General features: G+C 34.5%; 2 protein-coding genes across 4 annotated transcripts in view; one reads left to right on the forward strand and one right to left on the reverse strand.

The window, feature by feature from the left end:
- Positions 1–13664, forward strand: part of si:busm1-57f23.1 (uncharacterized protein LOC368621 homolog) — a 76600-nt gene extending 62936 nt beyond the window's left edge. The window contains exons 1-4 of one of the 2 annotated variants that reach the window (XM_051685052.1): positions 10533–10702; positions 11418–11569; positions 13109–13174; positions 13300–13664. In XM_051685052.1, the coding sequence (XP_051541012.1) occupies positions 10609–10702; positions 11418–11569; positions 13109–13174; positions 13300–13386 (399 nt within the window). In that variant the 5' untranslated portion in view covers positions 10533–10608 and the 3' untranslated portion in view covers positions 13387–13664. Of the gene's footprint in view, positions 1–10532; positions 10703–11417; positions 11570–13108; positions 13175–13299 lie in introns of those variants that run through there. The other variant, XM_051685053.1, reaches the window with a different exon arrangement.
- Positions 1–22541, reverse strand: part of rassf6 (Ras association domain family member 6) — an 88374-nt gene that overhangs the window by 59647 nt on the left and 6186 nt on the right. The window contains exons 3-11 of one of the 2 annotated variants that reach the window (XM_051685029.1): positions 22060–22138; positions 21647–21798; positions 20735–20835; positions 18276–18469; positions 17459–17560; positions 17253–17304; positions 15354–15472; positions 15166–15263; positions 13454–14786 (exon numbers count right to left, since the gene is read on the reverse strand). In XM_051685029.1, the coding sequence (XP_051540989.1) occupies positions 14714–14786; positions 15166–15263; positions 15354–15472; positions 17253–17304; positions 17459–17560; positions 18276–18469; positions 20735–20835; positions 21647–21798; positions 22060–22138 (970 nt within the window). In that variant the 3' untranslated portion in view covers positions 13454–14713. Of the gene's footprint in view, positions 1–13453; positions 14787–15165; positions 15264–15353; positions 15473–17252; positions 17305–17458; positions 17561–18275; positions 18470–20734; positions 20836–21646; positions 21799–22059; positions 22139–22541 lie in introns of those variants that run through there. The other variant, XM_051685030.1, reaches the window with a different exon arrangement.

Here is a 22541-nt window from a genome sequence, read left to right on the forward strand (position 1 = left end):
TCCAGTGCTGACTTAAACTACTAAGTAAGCCATATTTCTATATTTGAATAAAACATTTATCAACTGATTTGAATTCATATGTTCTTCATTTGTTTAACGTTTTAAGTAAAATTTTTCCAAATGAAATGGAGATAGGAGTGAATGACATGGGGGATGGCATAACCAGAATTTGCATTAATAATAATTTCTGTCACTCAGACTGAGTTGCAAAATTTCTGTCATGGTCTACTTACAATAAGGTTCTAAGGTTGTTAACATTAGTAAATGCATTAAACATAATGAATTAACAATGAACAATAATTTAATTATTTACATAATTTGTTAATCTTAGTTAATGTTAATTAATACAAATTTGGGCTGTCAATTAAAATTTTCAATCGAATCAATTGATGTTGTGCCGAGTACCTAATTGAATTAACGCAGTTAATCATGTATCAGTATTTACTGAGAAAGGTCCCCTAATAAAGATCATTTATATAAACATTAAACATTATATTATTATAAAGTTATAACATTAAATTGTCATAATTATAATAATATATAATACATTTTATAATGCAGATAATTCAGATACATTACACCATACAGTATACATATATTGTGGCAAGCAGACAAGTAAAGCATTTAGGCAACACAAAAAGTGTCTTTAAAAAAATGCTTTATTTCCAAATCATTGAACATAACCCTATTATTGGCCTAAATCTGTCTGCACTATTTTTAATTGTTGAACCGTTTACCAATGTGAAATATTACCAAAGTTAGTCATCCTTTCGGCATTACTTTAGCCCTGTATCATTTGAGTTGCAGTCTACTAGGACTGTAACAACCTGGACTTAGAGTTGGTGAACAAAAAGTGTTATTTACGTAATATGTGGAAAAGTGGCAACAGTACTTGGAACAAAAACTACTTTCACAGTCACAGATCACTTTGACTTGCAGTGGGTCCAGAATTCCACCAAAACTAAAAGTCTTCTTCTGAGTTGGGTACAGAAAAGGCAAGCTAAATGTTATTGCAGATGCCATCTAACGCATTCTTTCCTCTGCTTGGTATAGTCTGTTCTCTACACAAAATAGATGAATAACCACCCTTTCACAGCTGAACTGATTTAGCAAGAGCAACTAGAGTTGGGGTACTCGAGTTCGGAATCGGACTTCGTACTCATATGCATTTTAACTCGGATTTGACTCGGATTCGAGCCTTTAGGACTCAGGATCTTTTTCAGAGTCCAGCTGAGTCCATGACATTTGTGATGCAATGACAAACAAACAAGCAAACAAATAATGTAACATAGGGTGACCATACATCCTCTTTTTCCTGTGCATGTCCTCTTTCTTAGACCTGAAAAAAGACCCGGGCGGGATTTCAAAATTGCCTCTAAATGTCCGGGATTTGGCTTTGTCTTAATAATGATGTGCTCTCTACAGTTAGTACTATCATACATTCTGTGTATTTGATACTGCACATCAGTTTTCACACATATATATCCTTATGTTTGATTATTCTGCCTGAAAAAGACAGCGCGCACTCCTTCAAAGTACTTTCTCTCTCTCTCTCTTGCCCGAGCTTCTGTTTGCTAGCTCACTAATATTGCAGACGATTATACTTAATTAACCACGAGAGGCAGAAATTGTGATCACGATTAAAATACGATTAATTGTGCAGCCCTAGTAAACAGTCATAATGAGATGGTAGGATTGGACATCATGGGCTTTTTTCCCCACAGCTCTCAACAAAATGAGTATGTGATGGTAGCTGTGGACTAGCATACACAAAGGGTAAAAATATTCCCCAATCAAACTGCAACAACCATTGTGAGAACCCTCAAAATGGAAGTCTTCACAAGATGGATAAAATCCAACCTTCATCCTATCAGATGGGGGATTCGAGTTTGTCTCTACAGTTTTTGAAGAACTGTTTGAGCAGTAGACTGTTATTCCCAAGCTTAGCACAGCCTACCTTCCACAAACAAAAATGACTGAACAGGTCAGTTATACCTTGAAGTGCACGACTGCGTTCTATGTCAAGGAGAATGACAGGAAGGGGGATGTTTACCTTCCTGAGTTAAGGTTTGTTCTGAACCCTGCAGGACAAGAAACAACTGGGCTGACACCTGCAAAGCTTCAGTTGAGCAGGAAACTTCACAGTCCTATGGACAAAATTTCAAGCATCCACTCCCTTTCCTCCAGATACTCTCCCTTATGAGACTGTCCACCAATTAAAACAGATGCAAACAGATGCTGAAATGAGTGCTAATAAAGCACACTTTCAAGGGAAGTGGCTTATAAATTTCAAGATTGAATCCAGGTAAGGAACTTTCACTATCTAGTGCTCAGCAATACTTGACAACCAAGCTGGCTAGAAAATAGAAAGGGCTATACCAGATGGTCTGTCAACTGTGGCCTGTGAACTTTAAGGCTTTCCCAGAAACCGGCAAGGACATCATGATTGTTCATGTGTGCAACCTGAAACCATGCTACCCTAAAATAGAAAGAAAAGTCAAACAAAAAATTCTTGAACATTTTCAAGAATCTTTGGTGGAAAAAGACTTCCTTGCATTCCAGGAGTAAAACTGATGCTAACCATAAGTTCACTTTTCCAAGGACAGCGTAACACTATCTCTACAGATTATCACCTTTTACACAAAATCAATGCCTCCGCTTTAATCACATCTTTTAAAATAATGAATAATCATAATAATAATAATAATACATACACTGGTGAGCCAAAATATTATGACCACCTGCCTAATATTCTGTTGGTCCTCCATGTGCTGCTAAACACCACCGACCTGCCGAGGCATGGACTCTACAAGACCCCTGAAGGTGTTCTGTGGTATCTGGCACCAAGACATTAGCAGCAGATCCTTCAAGTCCTGTAAGTTGCGAGGTGCAGCCACCATGGATCGAACTTGTTAGTCCAGCACATCCCACAGATGCTTAATCAGATTGAGATCTGGGGAATTTGCAGGCCAGAGTAACATCTTGAACTCTTCATGTTCCTCAAACCATTCCGGAACAATGTGTGCTGTGTGGCAGGGTGCATTATCCTGCTGAAAGAACATTGCCCAGAGCATCACACTCCCTCCACTAGCTTGTCGTCTTCTCATAGTGCATCCTGGTGTCATCACTTCCCCAGGTAAATTGTATACACGTTCACGGCCATCCACGTAATGTAAAAAAAAAGGGACTCACTGGACCAGGCGACCTTCTTCCACTGCTCCAAGGTCCAGTTTTGACGCTCGCGTACCCATTGTAGGTGCTTTCGATGGTGGACAGGGGTCATCATGGGCACTCTGGCCACTCTGAGCGGCTACGCAGCCCCATACACAGCAGGGTGCGATGCACTGTGCGCTGTGACACATTCATCCCATAACCATCATTAACATTTTCTGTGACTTGTGCCAGTTCGGACCAGATGGGAAAGCCTTCGTTACCCTCACGCTTCGATGAGCATTGGACGCCCAACACCCTGTCGCCGGTTTGTGGTTTGTCCCTCCTCGGACCGTCAGTAGGTACTCACCACTGCTGACTGGGAGCACCCCACAAGCCTTGCCACTTCAGAGATGCTCTGACCCAGTCATCTGGCCATAACAGTTTGGCCCTTGTCAAAGTCGCTCAGGGCTTTACTCTTGTCCATTTCTCCTGCATTCAACATGTTGACTACGAGAACTGATTTTTCGCTTACCATCTAATCTACCCAGACCTTGACATGTGGCCTTGTTAGGAGATGATCAACATTATCCGCTTCACCTGTGAGTGGTCATAATGTTTTGGCTCATCTGTGTATATTAAGTATTTAAATGAAAAAAACTAATATGGTGACGAGAAGAAAAGATGTGGCTTTGAAAATAAAGGAATATGGGAAGAGCAGAGAGGAGAATCTTTCATTCTGTCAAAACTTTGACCACGTTTACATGCACTTGATAAAACGGCTTATTCCAGGGTTTTGCAGAAAGTGGCATTCTGAATCATCATGCAAACGCCAATGCAGCCTTCCTCGCCCGTTTAAGGGATTAAAGGCTGTTAAGAGAATGCACTTTTACACACACAGTTGGAGAGCAAAACGTATGTGTCCATAAAGATGCATAAGTGAAGTTTTTATTTGTTTTTGAAGAGTGCCCATGTGCATATGTGCTCAAGTGCGTCGGGGAACCCTGAAGTCTGATGTAGAGGGAAACCCCACTACTGCAACACAATGCCTCTGTCGCATTATACAGTGCATGCCGCTTTCATGTCTTCAGCAGCTTTCTCGCATTAAACGGCACTATAGCGTACATGCAGTTAAGCTATTTTAATTTGATATCCATTTGATCTCCGCAGAAGTAATTACTCCACCCTCTGCAAAACGTCAATAACAACAGTTCTATATTTTTGAACCAACGTGAGTTATGTTGTTGTCTCGGAAACGCACACCAGAGTAGTCTTTATTTCGATTCACTGGGAATATTCTGTGCAAGGAGTAGTTAAAGACAAAACAAGATGGACTCCAGTGGATCAGCAGTGAGCTAAACGAGTTTGGGGAATGTCTCCTGCTCCCTTTTATAAGCTTAAATGTGTGCATATCTTTCCAAAGACTCTCAGACTTTAATGACATAAATTTAAGAAGTAAATTAATCATCCACATTCTAACACCTTTCAATTTTCCTTATCTTCGATTTCATATTTATAAAAAGCAAGACAAACTTATTGCATTCATACACACACAAACATAAAGATTACTCACAAAACCCACAGACAAATAAACATTATAAAACAAAAATACTCTCCTCTGAAGCTGTTTTATTTTTGTTTTGTTTAAATTTCCCGTTAGTCTTCTCTTAAGTTTATTGAACTGTTGCTGCATGGGTGCAACCAAACTGTTGTAAAATTATTATTATAATTTTAATGCATGTGATGAGCGCCATAAAGAAGCTCATAGTACCATTTCATTTGTGTATTTTGAAAATAAGCTCAGTAATAATCTTTATTTTTAGATATTTTTGAGTGTTTGAATCTTTCTTTTGTTAGCTTTTACATCTCTGCTGTTTGAACAACCGTTTCGTGTTTCATACTTTAACTTTAAAACTAGTGAGTTGATGTCCCATGTCTCAAATCCAGTGACGCTGGTAGTGATGATTCTCTCTGAACAATCAGTGATCTGCAGGGTTTTGACGTCACATTTAGTATCGGCTCGGTTCGCTTGGAACCTCGACCGAGGTGATACTAAAAAAAGTATCAGGTACTATCCACAGTGGAAAACCCCCAAAAAGAGAGCAGAGCAGCGTCGAGTCGAGTCGAGTCGAGTCGAGCTGTACCGTGCAGTGGTAAAGCCCCACAAGAGGGCCTACTTGGAAGGAGACCTTTAAAGAAGAGCTACATACCTGAAGTGACTGATCCCTCTTGCATTTCCACCTACAACGAGAGCCTCTTGGTGACGTAATCTAGTGCTGACCACTTTTCCTCTGACGTTTCTGCACACGGCACAAAAGCAACAACAACAACGAAGACGGAGGATGCCAGGATCAGAGCTGCACTTTTATTTGGCTTGTTTCACACATAATGTGTCTGTGCGGCATGACCAGCACGTGTTTATTATGGCACCCATAGTAACAGGTTACAGCATTCAAACTGAATGGCAAATACTAAATGGCTATACTTAAAAATAAACTGTGTTTATTTTGTGTATGTGTAATATATAGACTTTCATGAAGCACCATAAAATAATGTTAGTGATCTACTCACCCATTGTTTAAAAAAAACAAAAGCAGGCTCGATATAAGTTCCACACACAGTGACAGAGACACAGACACTTTCTATTCAGTACATCTGACTGAATCCAGATGATTTAAGTAGTTTAGCAAGACACTGGGTTTTGGTTTCTGTTCCATATTGATTAATTACCATTTGGATGTAAATGTGATCCTCTTCTTCGTGTTAATTAGATTTGACAACAATCAAGTTTGTAATCAAGTTTCTCAGTGGCCTTCTCCTGATAACAATTTATAATTTATGGCTGTTAAAACTCAATGTAATAACAATAAATTATGGTAACACTTTACAATAAGGTTCTGTTGGTTAACATTAGTTAACAACATTAGTTAACATGAACTAACAATGAACAATACTTTTACAGAATTCACTAATCTTGGTTAATGTTAATTACAACATATACTAGTACATTTGTAAAATCAAAGGTTGTGTTAGTTAACATTAGTTAAAGCACTATGAACTAGCATGAACTAACAATGAACAATTGTATTTTTAAGAACTATTGACTACGATTAATAAATGCTGTAAAAAATATATTGTTCATTGTTAGTTCATGATACTTAATGCATTAACTAATGTTAACAAAGGGAACCTTATTTTAAAGTGTTGCCGAAATTATTTATGGATTGTTCATTTTTTAATTATACCACTTCATACATCCTGAACACTGTCATTGCATGTGCGCTTTTATGAGTGGAAGAGTTCACCTGTCCAGTGCTGACTTAAACTACTAAGTAAGCCATATTTCTATATTTGAATAAAACATTTATCAACTGATTTGAATTCATATGTTCTTCATTTGTTTAACGTTTTAAGTAAAATTTTTCCAAATGAAATGGAGATAGGGGTGAATGACATGGGGGATGGCATAACCAGAAGTTGCATTAATAATAATTTCTGTCACTCGGACTGAGTTGCAAAATTTCTGTCATGGTCTACTTACAATAAGGTTCTAAGGTTGTTAACATTAGTAAATGCATTAAACATAATGAATTAACAATGAACAATAATTTAATTATTTACATAATTTGTTAATCTTAGTTAATGTTAATTAATACAAATTTGGGCTGTCAATTAAAATTTTCAATCGAATCAATTGATGTTGTGCCGAGTACCTAATTGAATTAACGCAGTTAATCATGTATCAGTATTTACTGAGAAAGGTCCCCTAATAAAGATCATTTATATAAACATTAAACATTATATTATTATAAAGTTATAACATTAAATTGTCATAATTATAATAATATATAATACATTTTATAATGCAGATAATTCAGATACATTACACCATACAGTATACATGTATTGTGGCAAGCAGGCAAGTAAAGCATTTAGGCAACACAAAAAGTGTCTTTAAAAAAATGCTTTATTTCCAAATCATTGAACATAACCCTATTATTGGCCTAAATCTGTCTGCACTATTTTTAATTGTTGAACCGTTTACCAATGTGAAATATTACCAAAGTTAGTCATCCTTTCGGCATTACTTTAGCCCTGTATCATTTGAGTTGCAGTCTACTAGGACTGTAACAACCTGGACTTAGAGTTGGTGAACAAAAAGTGTTATATACATATTTTTGCTTAAAAGTGTTAATTATATAATATTATTTATGACATTTAATTTTCTGAACAAATACATTTGATTTCCACAAATGCATGAACAAAATGTCAAAATTATTATTAATTATTATTTTAATGTTTCTATTAGTGTTTGCAACCTAAACCGGTAGTGGAGTAATTTGCACATTTTAGAGACAAGTTGCAGATTTCTAAACTTTAATTTGTAGCAGACAAACATTGGAATATATTAGGAATATAAAGTGTTAGATACATACCACAAAATAACACAGTTATGTGCCAATATGAGCCAATTTCCCCAGAAGCAAAGATTTTGTTATCTTGAACACATGGTATGGAAACGTTCTTTATTTGTAAATTGGTTTTGCAATATTCCGATTTTTCGAATAATTTAAATTTGCAGCTTGGATGGAAATAAAGCTAAAAGCACATCACAAGTCTGCTGTTGCAGTCATGCTGCAACAATGCTTACGTGCTGTTTATGCATGCGGTGTGAAACAGGCCGTGGTTACCATGGTCCTTAAAAGAGACAACAATGATTTAAAACATCACTGATATAAGTGATCTTAGTGGTTGAGTGTCCTATTTCCATGACAACCAGACATCTGAGGGTCTGATATGCAACAATTTGCAACCGTTTGTTTATAATGGGTGTAAATAAAATGTGTTTATGAAATCTGCAGAGTACACTCATGTGACTATGCAGAAGTTATACAAACTATTGTGGAAACAGTACGTAGAGTAATACATATAATTCCGTAGAGCACAACATGTTGTTATAACAAAAGATAAGCTGTTATTAAGGTTCGATATGCAATCATATACAGACCTGACCTAAGGCCAAATGTGGTAACTGAACTATCATGTTACCAAATCACGTTTATTGTAAACAATGCAAATGATAAACTGCCAATAACCTCTGTAATGAATAACATTGTTTCATAAAACACAAATGGGCATCTGTTGTGCTCTGTCAGCACTGCCTGTAACTATGGCCTGTTTGTTTTGTCTGGGCTTTTGTGCTGTGGTGAGGGTATGATTTTTGTAGCATGTGTTCTAGATTGTAGTTTAGTTTTTAAATGTGGCTTCGGTGTAAAGCATTTGGACCTCACTGTTCAGGACAAATCAATCCTCCTGGGACCCAGCAAAAAGGTTTTTGGAATTAATAATATTTGGAGCATAAGAGACATGTCGAAAATCTTTTGGAAAAATATACACATTAATTAGCAAAGAAACAAATGAACCAAATTTTGCCCATATACAGTAGTTTAAATTATATAGAATGATTTGTTTATATAATATTTACTTGCTCATTTTTGTTGTATTGGCATTGACATTGGCAAAAATGGGTGTTTCCAATCTTATAGTGTGTCATTTTTTATTTAGCTTGTGTCAAATGTGTTTTGGGGCAACTTATAATACAAAAATGTAATAATGCGAGCATTACTTCACACTGAAAGCCCTAATAAGTTGACTCTACTCATTTGATTGAGTAAACTCGTTCCCTCAATTGAACTGAGTAATGGCGCCCCAAACTTGTGTAATTAAGTTTTAACTTAATTTGGTGTTTTTAAGTTAAGGTAACTAGATGCAAGTAGACTGAACTCATATTTGCTATTTACATTTTGTTGATTCAACTCATTAATTTTAACTGAATGGACAAAAATTTTGGTCATATAGAACAGCCTACAAAAAGAAAATGATAACTAATTCTAGGTCATTCAGAAATGCATAGACACCTGTGCTTCAGTTACACATGCACAAAGTGAACTGAGATGTGTTAACAGGGTGCAACAAAACATAATTAATACTACAAAAGAGCTAAAACCTCTGTGAATTCTTAATAGCAAGAATTCAGTGTTGGGTGTAGTTAAGTGTAATTGGATTACAAAGTAATTAGTTACTGTAATTTAATTACTTTTAGGCACAACATTTTTTATTGTAATCAGATTACATTTACTGAGTTTCAATGAAATTAATTACTTTAACATAACTTGGGTTACAAATATTTCTAAAAAAAATATGTGTTATACAATTAAAATGTGAATTCATATGTTCATGTGTACGTCTATTTGCATTTATGTGACAGCTGAAGGGTGTGCGACAATGAATAATGAAAAAATAGACATTATTTTGAATTTGTTGAGCGGAAAAAAGAAAAACAAATTGTTTCAGAATGTAACTTAAATGTAAAGTAATTAGTATTGTGATTACTTTTCAGTGAATTAATCAGTAAAGTAATCTGATTATAATTTTAGAGAAGTAGTTAGTCCTTTGTAGTGGATTCGTTTTTTTTAGTAACTAACCTAACACTGTTCCTTTTATCCTCAATTTTGTACTCAATATTTTGAGTTATTAACACTTAAAATCTTAAATCTATGGATTTTTAAGAAAAATAAGTTCAAGGAACTTAGCTATTTGAGTTATGATCCCAAAACATTACAATTTAAGTCATGTTTAATTAAGACAACTTGATTCTTCCAATAATGACAACATTAGCTTTTACAGTGTATGAAAGTGTCCTGAGAATATCCTGTACAAATATTTCATACAAAAATTATTTTTTACCCTTTCTAAACATACTATCTAAACATCTTTAAAACAAGATCAATTTACTTGAGAGTAATAAGCCTTGTTTTTGTTTATTTTTTCATGGTTTAAGCACAAATCTCACTAAATGTGGTTAGATGTACACTTATTCATTATTTAATGATATTTTATTTATTTCTTTATTTTTCGCTGAATGAAAACATATGCATTGAAAAAAAAAAAAAAGTTGGGGAAAAAACATCTGTCTTTCTTAGCCAAGACAAAAATGAAATCATTTGTCATGTGTGCTTTGAAAATAATGTCCACAGAAGAGGTGAAATATTGATTGAATATGCAATGAGTAAATATTCAGTGAATGTTCCTAATCTTCACCTGTAAGTAACAGGAAGTTGAATTACAGATAATAAAGCTGTCTGTAAACTTACAGCAGGCTGACAGCTTACGGCACTAAGAAGATTACCCTTATTTCCTATCTTTCTGCCCTAGGACACACACATATACACACATTTAAATATACACACAGTGCTGTTTCTTGACACACTGTCTGTTTGCATTCACACTTACAGGTTTATTACATCAGTGAGCAGCAGTCACACACAAACTCCACCCTCTCACATGATGGGTGTGGAACACCAGAATGCGTCAGACATTCCTTGACATCATGGCAGATTTCTAAAACTGTCTGCACATTCACTGGCTCACTCTCCCACAGATTGCCCAGCTGAAGTCATGGATGTCTGCTTTCTTCTACTGGTCTCTTTCCTCTCAGTGTTTCACCTCAGCCAAGCTGATCAGCCATTGGAGGAAACAATAATTGTAGAAAGTAAGCATTCTGATTATATCAGATTATTTTCGAAATGCGAAATGTTTCAAATGTGTATTGGTTTTGGTGTGCATCATACAGTATTGTAAATCATTAACTTGTCATAAAATTATCATCAGAAGGATTTCAATAGAATATTACTCAACACTAACAAAAAGTACTGTGGCACTACCAAGGTATGTTGTTTGTTAAGGTACTATGTAGTTGACATGAAATACTTTTGGGTAGTTCACATGTCCTGTTGTGTGACATGCTATACTACAACTAAAACTATTATAAACAACATTTTTATAATTATTTAATCATTATTATCTATGCAGCTTTCATAACCTCATATTTTTATAGATATATACATACAATTGAAGGCAAAATTGTTATAAAAACGCTGAAAAACTTAAAAGAAACTGACCAGTCACATTCCGCTTACAGACTCAAATACATTTGAATCTACAATCTTAATGTTGTTAAATAAAAGTGGTCTTATTATGTCGTTTACTTCACAGAATACCCTAGTATTACTATGGTACATGTCCAAAAAAAAAAAAAAAAAAAAAAAAACACGGTAGTACCATGTTAATGAAATGTAATTTTTCTCATTAGAAGACCATGTTTTTTTATGCACTTTGCATTTCAATAACATTTGTTCAAGTCTCAATGCTGAAATAATCTTTGTGTGGAGATACAGGGTTTATATATCTTTTTTGTCCCCTCACAGAAAAAGTCCAGCTTCAGGGTGGTTGGACTGAAGCCAGTCCTAAGAGGAAAGATGTTCAAAAAGCTGCTGAAGCAGCTGTAAAAAAATACAACATGAACTCCAAAGCAAAGAATTACTTTAAACTTATAAATATTACATCTGCTCACACTCAGGTACAGTTCTCAAAGCCCCACCCACATAGTTTGATTTGATCATTGTAACAATGTAAGGTATTCTTTTATTTTGTGCTTTTGTATTTGGTTGTTTGTGCTTTTAATTTTGAAATAAGTTCTTGTCTTGTATTTTGAAGTTTGGTTTCATGCTCTAGTCTCATCTGTGTAAATGATGATTGATCTGATTGTTCCCCTTATGTTCCTTTTGTTCTTTAATTGCTGCAGCTGAAAGCTATAAAATAGTGTCTACAGCAGAAATAGTAAGAGTTGAAGTAATATGGCAGTATAAACTCAGCCGGTAACAGTTTACATGACATGTTCCCTTAGTTAATGGATAATAAAGGGGTCATTAATGACTAGTAAATCATTGACAAATGCATTATAAATCACTGATATGCAGTTATAACAACATGCATAAAAAGGGTGACTTTCATGCCATACCTGCCAATAGTGAGCCATTTTACCTTAAATGTTATAAATGCGTATTAACACTTATTCAGCATTAGTAACCTATACAATTTTACCTTAATGTAAAGTGGACACATGTGAAGCATTTATAAAGAAGTTGCCAACATTAGAAACCTGATATATGCTGTGAAGACCTAAAAAAAAAAAAGTGTTTTTGCAGAGGACTTTAAATAACTAGGACTAGGTAAAACCATTCTTTTGACATCAACGTGACAAGGATAGTGACAACACATGTGAGTCAAGACATTATAGTAATTAATATAATATAATAAAATAATATAATATAAATATAATTAATATGATTAATTAATATAATATATATAAAACAGGCTGTAGCAAAAGGACATAATCCCTCCTATTATTATCACTATAATAGTATGTTTTTGCTACATTTGGACATAAATCAGGCATTTTATGTTTTTGATTAATAATAGTATGAATAAGTGAATTTATTAATCATATATAACATGCATGTCTTTTTTCCATTTACATTTTTATGCATGTCTATCTGCCTATAAATGATTTATAAGGCATTTGTAAATGACTTATTACTCATTAATGAACCCCTTTATAATTTTAAATAACTCCGGTACCTACCAATCTTTGGAATTAATAGATTTAAACAAGCTTTTTACTTCATATACTTTTTAAGACAATAAATAAATAAATAAATAAACAAAAACAAAATAAAAACATCTCAAAATTTGAATGTGGCCCAATGGAGGATTCAGCATTTCAGGCTGGGTACCATCCTCTTGAAAAAGACCCTGTTGTTTCTTAGAGGGCACAGTTAGCCAACAGCTAGCCAACAGCTAACTGTGGCTAAAACCAAGCTTCAAAACCAAGCTTCAAAATGAAAGACATGAACATAATCACAAAAGCATGAATCATAGAACCAAAAACCGCATGAAAACACAAAATACAAAAACACAACACAAGATGATAAAAGAATCCCTAACAAACTTTAATTCAACTTAATGGGCTGTTTTCATAATTTCTTCTTCACTTATTGTGTATTTGTGTGTCTGTTCAGATACAAAAATTCACAGATACATTTAACACTCTTTCCAGGTGACAAATATGATAAACTTCAAAATAGAGGCCACTATTGGAAAGACGAATGTCAAGGAAAAACAGGTAATTTTCTTTAACTTTTTTTTTTTTTTTTTTAAAGAAATTGTTTGTAACTAATGTGAAAAAATCCACACATGCATATAAACTTTACTGTACTTTTAATATTTTTAACTTGCATCTTTTTTTAGCAACTTGCATGTAAGTTTGATGTGACGCTTGACCCAAGGAACGATCAACATGAAGTGAACAGCATTTCCTGCAAAAAATCAATTTGAATTTCATATGGACTGTTTTGCTACGTTATGAGACATGCTGGTACAATTACAGGTTTTGGAGTTTGGTAAACATTTTTTTTTTTTTTTTTGATTGATTTATCACTTGTAGGCTGGAGACTTTTTGTAAAATGAATTGACACCGATTTTAAAGCAATATCCCTTTGAAAGGACATGTATGTTTTGACCCTAATAATTCAGTACTTTCTATTTTGTATAAGATAAAAAATACAAAATGTTTTGTCAAAGCACAAGTAAATTAAATATGCAAGCAACTTCAATACCTGAGTTTCTTTTCTTTTCTTTTTTTTTTTTTTTTAATAAAGGTAAGAATTTTATAAGTTCAAAGAAATGTTAATGAGACTACACTCTTATAAAAAAAAAAAAAAAAGGTTCTTTGGGGTTCTATATAGAACCCTAGGGTTCTTTACTTGGCTCCAAAGAACCCTTTATGCGAAAAAGGTCCTATTTTAAAAGATGTTCCAAAAAAAGTACCTTTTTGCACCCTTTTTGCATATGAACTTTTTAATTCACATATCTATTAAACTTTAAACTGGTAATAAACAAAAACTAAATTTAAAAACTAAACAAAAACCAAATGTTACGATTCCATGTTTAGAACCCTTAAAAACTTGGCTCAAAGAACTCTTTAGGGTTCGTTTGATGGAACCCTTTAAAAGGGTTCTATTTAGAACCTTTTAGGGGTTCCAAATATGAAGAGAGTGATATAACCCTTTTGGGTTCTAAATGGAACCTTTTCTTCTAAGAGTGTATACAAAAACAATCATATCAAATGATAAATTTAGCCAAGCAGAAAAGTGTTATGCACTACGAATATTTAGAAACTCTTGTTAACAGATAGCGAAGATGTTTGCCAGAATACTATGTCTAGTCTAGTAGAATACTTTTCCAAACACAACATTCCCTTAGCAACAGTGTCCATATTTATTTTTCAAACTAAAGATTTTTTTTTTCCAGTGACTGTTTTTATACATTTTCAAGAATGAGAATGCTTGAGAGCAAACCACAGTGCAAATCTTATAGTTAATTCTCAAACTGCAAGTCAAATAGCATTTTATTTGGTTTGACACATGATAAATATTGTAATTACACTGAAGTGAAAACTATTTTACATTATAAGCACAACTATATGAGTAAAACAGTTTTAAACATGTCCTATGTGCACTTCTCAACATCTCAAATGATTCCTCTTGTTAGTCTTGAAATCGTTCCAGTGATGTCATGTTTTTTTCCATTTCATCTTATAGTCTTTGGATCACACCAAGTGGAAAACAGTCTCATGTTGCTCATGTCTCTCTTAAGTCTTTTTTTATACAGCTGTCTCAGTCTTAATCAACTTTTTATTCAAGCATTGCAATAAGAGATTGCGTTGATGTTCATACCTGCAATGAACAAAAATGTTAAAGCTCCATAAAGTTACATAAACCACTAGTTTGGACACTTGACTGAATTTATGCTTCCTTTTGATCTAAAGGCTTATGCTTGAATGTGGCTACTTTGAAGAAGCTCAAATATAAGATTTGATTTAACTTTTTTTCGTCTATACTGTATACAGTCCCCATACTTCCTTTCTGTTATTTCATATATTTTAGATGCGGTACTATTATTCTAGAGTGGGGAAATTAGAAATAATAAAGAATAAGTAGGTCTGTCCAAATGTTTGACTGTTAGTGTAACCATCAATAAGTAGGAACTTGATTAAATCAAAATGCAATAATTTTCAAACAAATAGTAGATTTATTTTTCTTGAAATAGACTCACTTTGAAATTATCCTTTGTAATTCTTGATTCTCTTGCTCTTCCAGCTTCTGCAAAATTACCCTTAAAATTGGCAGCTCTAAATTGAGGTATTGAGCCACCTAATAAACCAGTGGAAAATGAGAGTTTAGTCTAGTTTTATTTAAACAGGAAATACATATTCTTGTAGGTTACTGGAGAGCCAGACTTACATCAAGACTAATTTCCTGTTCGTCTGTGTCCATGAGGAACATCTTCATAATGCTGTTTGAAGGTCCCTGAAGAAGACGCTCCCACAATGGAAAATCTGAACTGCTTAGCCTTTTTTTCTCTATGAACAAAGAATATAGTGATTAGAACTGTGACAACACAAACAAATTCCCTTGGCTATGTTCCAACATCTATGAAAGGAGAACCAACTCTCTATTATTGCCAATGGTTTTGAAATTAAAGCTGAAGTATGTCATTTCTGTGCCACTAGCAGAATAGACCACCAAAAGGAATTGCAAAAATAAACATAGTTTTCAAAACAGCTTTCTGAATACACCCCCCGTATGCTGTTGGCAAAACAAAGAGATAGTCCTGCCCCCAACTCACGCCATTGATTGAGTTACATTGTAACCAAGACAAAACAAACAAACAGGGGTGCGTTTCCCAAAACCATCGTTAGCCAACTATGGTCGCAAGTTACCAACTAACATAGGTCAACGATTTGGTGTTTCCAGAAGTTCCAAAGAACATTTGAAAACTGCATCGCAAAGTTGTGTGGTTGGAACTACAGATCTCCACCTGTGGTTAGAAGCATAGTTCATTGTTAGTTTGCCATGTAGACATCATTTGACTTTGCTGAGGCTTCGATATCTTTTATTCCATTTAAATCTTTCCTTCTATCAGGACTTTGACAACTTTTTCACTACTTAATCCAGGTTTTGCAGAAAACTGCGTTCTGAAACATCACGTAGATGCGAATGTAGCCGTTTAAGGGATTAAAGGCTGTTAAGAGAAAGCACACACAGCTTTTGTCTGAGAACACGGCTGATGTGTCCATGTTAACCCATACCAGATGTAAAATTCTTGTATTTTTTGAGGAATACTCATGTGCATATGTGCTCAAGTGCACCGGGGGAACCCCAAAATCTGATGTAAAGGGAAACCACACTTTTGCAGCGCAGTGCATCTGTAACATTTACATAGAAACATGCAGCTTTCGTATCTTCAGCAGCTTTCGCACATTAAACAGCTTTCTGGAGTATGTGTAAATGACCTATTATAACTGTATATCCTCAGAAGTTATAACTCCACCCCCTGTGTAACGTCATTAATGACAGCTCTATAACGTGGTTCGAACAATGGATGTAGCAACATAGTTACAACGGTTTTAGGGAACAGTCATGACTATGGTGGTTAAGCAGTGAGTTACAGTACATAGATGTATGGGAAACGCACCCCAGAGCAATTTTCATAGTGCAACAGAGACATAGTGTTTACAGTTTTCAAGAAAATTAACCTATAAACGGCTTACTAATAGTTGGGCTGGGATAGGAGAACAAATTTTAACACAGAAAAGGTTATGTACTTTAGCTTTAAATGCTCAAAAATAACATATAGGTGTGGGGGTTGGGTGTCTACATACTTTAGGATATATAGTGTATGATGTTCACCTAACCAACAATAAAACAAGCGAAAAACTTGCATATACTTAGAAAAAAGGAGGGACCCAGGCCAAAGCTATGGCCCAAAATATCAGAGACTTAAGTGGGTTCAATTTACTTCAATTTAACACTCTTGCAAACACAGAGAGCACCTTAGCAACACCTTATCTACCATCAACAACACCCTAGCCTTGTCATGGTGAATTTGCCCAAGCAAGCACCAGTCACATTTTCTTCAGAAAATATAAAAACATATTTTCTTATGGTGTCTCAAACTGATTCAGATGAGAAATTGGTTGTTAATGTGAAAAGAAAAGAAAATCAACCACGGCAAGGCAACAACTCAGTACTATGTTTACTATACTTACAATGCAGTATTAATGCTATATTTGTCCATTGTTTTTCTGTCAAATATTATAAGTAATGAGCTACTATGTATAAAAACACAAAACTACATACCTCCACTTTGATGAATACAGTAGAGAGCAAATTCATTAGGACTGTTTTCTATCTGCATTGAAAAAAATGAAAGGTGAGAAATTGATTATTTAAATGGGAGTTTCACTGCGCAAACAATCTGTAAGGTAATTCCTAATAGGCCTGATGTATTGTACAATCAATATATATATATCAATTAATAAACTGCTGATTCGTTGAAGACCTACTTTAAATTTGTGAAGCAGTTGTGTAATGACCTCTTGTGTTGTCATCTTGCTGTTAATGTGGACATTTGTGGTTGCTCCATATGATGGCGTGAAAATGGATGTCTGCATAGACAACATGACTCAGAGAACTGAAAATAATAACTCAGAAAATACAGTTCTCAGAACTACTTTCAAAATAATTACATTCTAATTGTGCACACAATATGCTCACAGCATCCATAGGAACTATTCTGTCAAATTTGGCTGTTTTGGTCATGTTCTCCTTCCATGTGCTTGGACCCTGATGATTGACGCTTTAGTAATGTTTTTAGGTATTGTTTTAGTCTTTTATGTCTATGATCAAATGAAATGCTGTATCAAAATTGCTGTGCCATTGTCATGACACTCAGCATGCGTCTTGTTTCTGTAGGCTGTGCAAGAGAATCAACTTAATCAACTGACACTGTCTTTGCATCGTAAAGGTGGCTTTATGGTTAAATGGATCAAGAGAAAAAAATCAATCATAATTCAATATGCAAATAAATGTAAGAATGAAGACCAATCTGAATTCAGAATGAAAACATTTCAGTGATGTAATTGCTGACAGTTACAGTTTCAATACCGAACATTTATTTTTTAAGTTAATATTGGATTTCAAACTTTAATTTTAAATTTCTCAAAAACAAATTGAAATTTGGTCTGTGCAATAGTGGTTTGGGCCAAACCCCTACCAGGAATATCAATACAGTGCTGCCTTACAAGCACTGTAATAATACTGATAATGTACATACTGGCATTTTTAGCTTGACATGTGGTTGATGGCAGTTCAACTACAGACCATGTAGTTGTAGAAGTGTCCATTGATGGAGAAGCGATTGTTTCTGTTCTTCTGTCGTTCTACCATCTTCTTACTCTTCACCCTCATCTTCACCAGTGAGGCGTCACTCATGGTTCGGAACAGATTTGAACTTTTGTCACTGATTAACCTGGGCCGAGGAAGTCTTAAAGTCTTGCTCTCATATTCAATGTAGTCTGAAGGGAGATTAATGATTCTGTTACTTAAATTTACAATGATTTCACACTATAACAATAAAAGTTATGACTGCAATATTTGAATATGCTCAGTGTTTTCTTAGATTTGAGATTTTAATCTCTAAGCTGCAAGACTATAAAATTCTAAGTACATTTACAATTATAAGGCTAGTTAAAGGAATAGTTCACCCAAAAATGAAAATTCTCTCATCATTTACTCACATTCCATCCCAGACTAAATGACTAAAATATTGATCTGTTTCTCACTCAGACCTATCAAATCACTTCTGAAGACACTGATTTAACCACTGGAGTCTTTTATGCTGACCTATGTGATCTTTGGAGCTTCAACATTTTGGCATCCTTTCACTTGCATTGACCTGTTGATCCAGGGCATTGCATTGGACCAAAAGAGCTGAGAAATTCTTCAGTGTGTGTTTTTTAGAAATTCTTCTAAAAATCGTCATTTGTGTTCTGCTGAAGAAAGAAAGTCATACACATCCGGGATGGCATGAGGGTGAGTAAATGATGAGAGAATTTTCAATTTGGGGTGAACTATCCCTTCAATGCATAAGATTTTTCAAGATTTTTGGTTTAAATGTTTTTTTTTTTTTTTTATACGAATGCAGTGTATGGGTGATTCTCACAAAACCTGTCAAGAAAAAGACCTGGGACTTATTTCCCGATGCTGATCGATCTTAGATCTTAGGAGCATTCTCTGCATATGAAGTTAAATAGGTTCGTTACTTTTTTATGTAGTTTTTTCCAAAAGTATACTTAACACGAACGCGCAGCGTCGCACTTGGTTATATTTTGGTCTGTTCCCACCCAAAACCGATTCTGAAGACATTTATTACACCACTGTAGTCTTATGGATTACCTATACCCTCTTGTTTTTGGAGCTTGAAAGTTTGGTTCCCATTCACTTGCATTTTATTGATATTCACATCATATCTCCATTAAATATCTTCGTTTGCATTCCACGGAAGTCATACAAGTTTGAGATGACATAAGGGTGAGTAAATGATGAAAGAATGATAATTTCTGTGTAAACTATTCCTTTTATTGCTCTAATGTACGATTATGTACTCCAGAGCACTCACAGATCTACAACAATTTTCAAGTACTACTTAAGTTACGATGGTTTTTGGAAAAAAGCCTGTAATTCTAAGATGATTCGTACGATTGTTTCTACAATCTATGTAGGCTTGTGATGCTTTTGAGATATGCAGCTGAGGTCATATCAAACTAAATTTACTAATGTTAAATGTAAATAATTTTCTAATGTTGGTCCAACTTATTTTATTTTATTAATCATTAGTATATGCCAGGACAGTAAAAGCAACTGCTTATAGAGCTAAGCAGCACTTGAATCAATCACTTAACGTCCATCATTAACATAAGCACGAGCACCATTCTTCACCACAGTGGTAACCCCCAAAACTCCAGCATAACAGACACTCTTTTTAAATACCAATAACAGAACATTACACATTAACAAATCTCTTCCTATTCTCATCTTGCTCAAAAATGCATAAACACCTAATTTCAACATTTGATCACCTTTGCAGTCCCATGAAATCCCCTGCCCTGTTTCATCAATGCTACAAAAGGTATTCATGTAGTCCAAACTCAAATGGATTAAGTAAACTTCAATTTTACAAATTGGATGGGATAGAATGCAATGAAATCAAGTTGTAACAAAATGCTCTTCAATTTTGTTGCTTTAGTTCATTTTAATTAAGAAAGTAACTGAGCAACCTGCAAAACTCTTTGTTTTTTTAGTATGTCGCAATGTACAAAATCGTAATGACCTTAAAAAGGGTTAACTGTCTACATGCAAAATATAATTTCTTATTTGTTTCTTTTGATTTAGAAGACAACTAGAAACAGGACATTTTCTTGACAGGTTTTGTGAGAATATACCCATTTTATAGCAGTTTTGGCACTGTGTGTTTTTTACAGGTTTTTCTGGTTCTGCAGTGTGACAAATGAATACATTTTTAAAGTTTCTCAGTTAATATGGTCAGTAAAACTGCATGCATTAAAATAGGCAAAGCTCTGTTTGAGTAGTTTTGATGGAGCAAAACCGCAGGACATGTCAACTACCCAAAACTATTTCATGTCAACTACCCAAAACTATTTAATGTAAAATACCCGAAACTATTCAACGTCGCCAAAGCACTAGTTCCAATATGTCAATGAATACTGACTACATCAACAAATGTAGCAAAAGTATCTAATATACTGTAAAAGCAATGGAACCTTCAGTGGGATTGTCAGGTTTCTTGGATCCATCCTGAATATCTTCTTCCAGTTCATCAATATGATGAAGATCATCAAATTCTCCCCAACGTGTCATACCCCTGTCAGTGATGGAACATTTGATCAAATCACAAACATAGTACCGAAGAAGGTGTAAAAAGTTTGCTAGATCATTTTGTCCTGTTCTAATTGCACAAATGTTTGAATCTCATCTAAGACAGAAAGTTTGTTTTTTGTACCCTTGCTTCCAGTTTATTTTAAGCGATGATGATAACAGTTGTATTTATGAATGAATCACCTTTCCGACTAGATGCAGAAAATTCTTGTTGGAACACAAAACTCTGAAAAGTAACTTTAATGTAATAAATTAAAAATGTCTTTTGAATTTTTTTCTTTCTTTTCTCTTTTTCTTTTTTTTTTGCAACTTACTGCTTTTACTGGAAAGACTCAAAACAGATAGGGGAGACATGGATAGCTGTCAAACAGGGAAGTTGTCACAAAGTCTATATGGCCCCCTCAATGTCTATGGTGGTTACAGCCCTGCCTTTTACATGATTTTACTGCTTTTGTTTCATTTTTATTTATTTTTTTACTATTTAAAAAGCCTATACAGTAATAGGTTGTTTATTGGCAGATTTTCTGTGTGACAACTTACCCCGTATAGTGTGACAACATGCCCTGCTATAGTAAACTGTATAATTGTTCCTTGGCTATAATGGTGAAAATATTTAACAGTTTTATTTTTGTAGTCAAAACTGGGAGGTGTGATAAAATGACTTTCAAAAATAAACCTACTCTTAGAAACATTCACTGGAGTAAAAATGTGACAAATAGCCCTGGTTGTCTGCATTCTGTACAACACAGCACTGACATTTACATATACATAATTGATATTAAAAACTAAATATTAACCTCTTGCTTCCAAGTGGACTGATGGGATCTGGTGACTTGACTGAAGACTCATTTGGAAAAATCTGTTTCTCATCTTGTATTTTTAGCCGAATGGGTCTCTTTACTCCCCATGAAATGACCAGAATGCCTTCAAATGTCACCTGCCCTGCATTCTACAATAGCAAACAAGACTGTGCATTACTGACTTGTTAAATCCTTCACTGCCAGCAGAGGGCAGCAAAAAAGTAGTTTTTTTTTTTTTTTTGGCCAGTTTATGTGGGCCCAAGGTTGTCTAGAGACTAAGGACACACACACTACTGATTTGAACACACAACTACCCATTTGAATTGCCAAAAATGCATATGATATGTTTTAATTTAGCTTTATTCTTGTAATGCACAATCATGCATAAAGATATAAGAATTATGTTTTACCTCACAGACAACAAGGTGCAGGTGTGTTTTGTCTTTAAGAAAGCAGTTGTAGGTGTTCAGAAACAAGGAAAATTCAGCCCTTTGACACAACGATGAATTGAGATAAAAAGAAAAGGAAATATAAGGATATTGAATGAATAATAATAATTTGCATGGATATATAGAGTGGTATACATGAGATATACAGTGTGGTCAAAGTCTGAAGCCACTAAAAAAAATTATATTTTGAAATGTTATTTAAAATTCATGCAACATTTTTCATTACAAACTATATTATCTGCATCCGAGTGAAAGGTTTATTTGAAAATTTTACATGATTTTCAGAATTTCTTATTAGTATTTGGTATACCGCCCTTTTGTTTTAATGACAGCTGGCACTCAAGCTACTGGCATGAACTCCAAAAGTTTGTGCAAAATCTGATGATCCATGTTATTCCGGCCTGATCTGAAAATGGTCCAAAGAGCATCTTGTGTGCTTCAAT

The sequence above is a fragment of the Myxocyprinus asiaticus genome, chromosome 43 (genome assembly GCF_019703515.2).
Source record: "Myxocyprinus asiaticus isolate MX2 ecotype Aquarium Trade chromosome 43, UBuf_Myxa_2, whole genome shotgun sequence".
Classification (NCBI taxonomy): Eukaryota; Metazoa; Chordata; class Actinopteri; order Cypriniformes; family Catostomidae; genus Myxocyprinus; species Myxocyprinus asiaticus.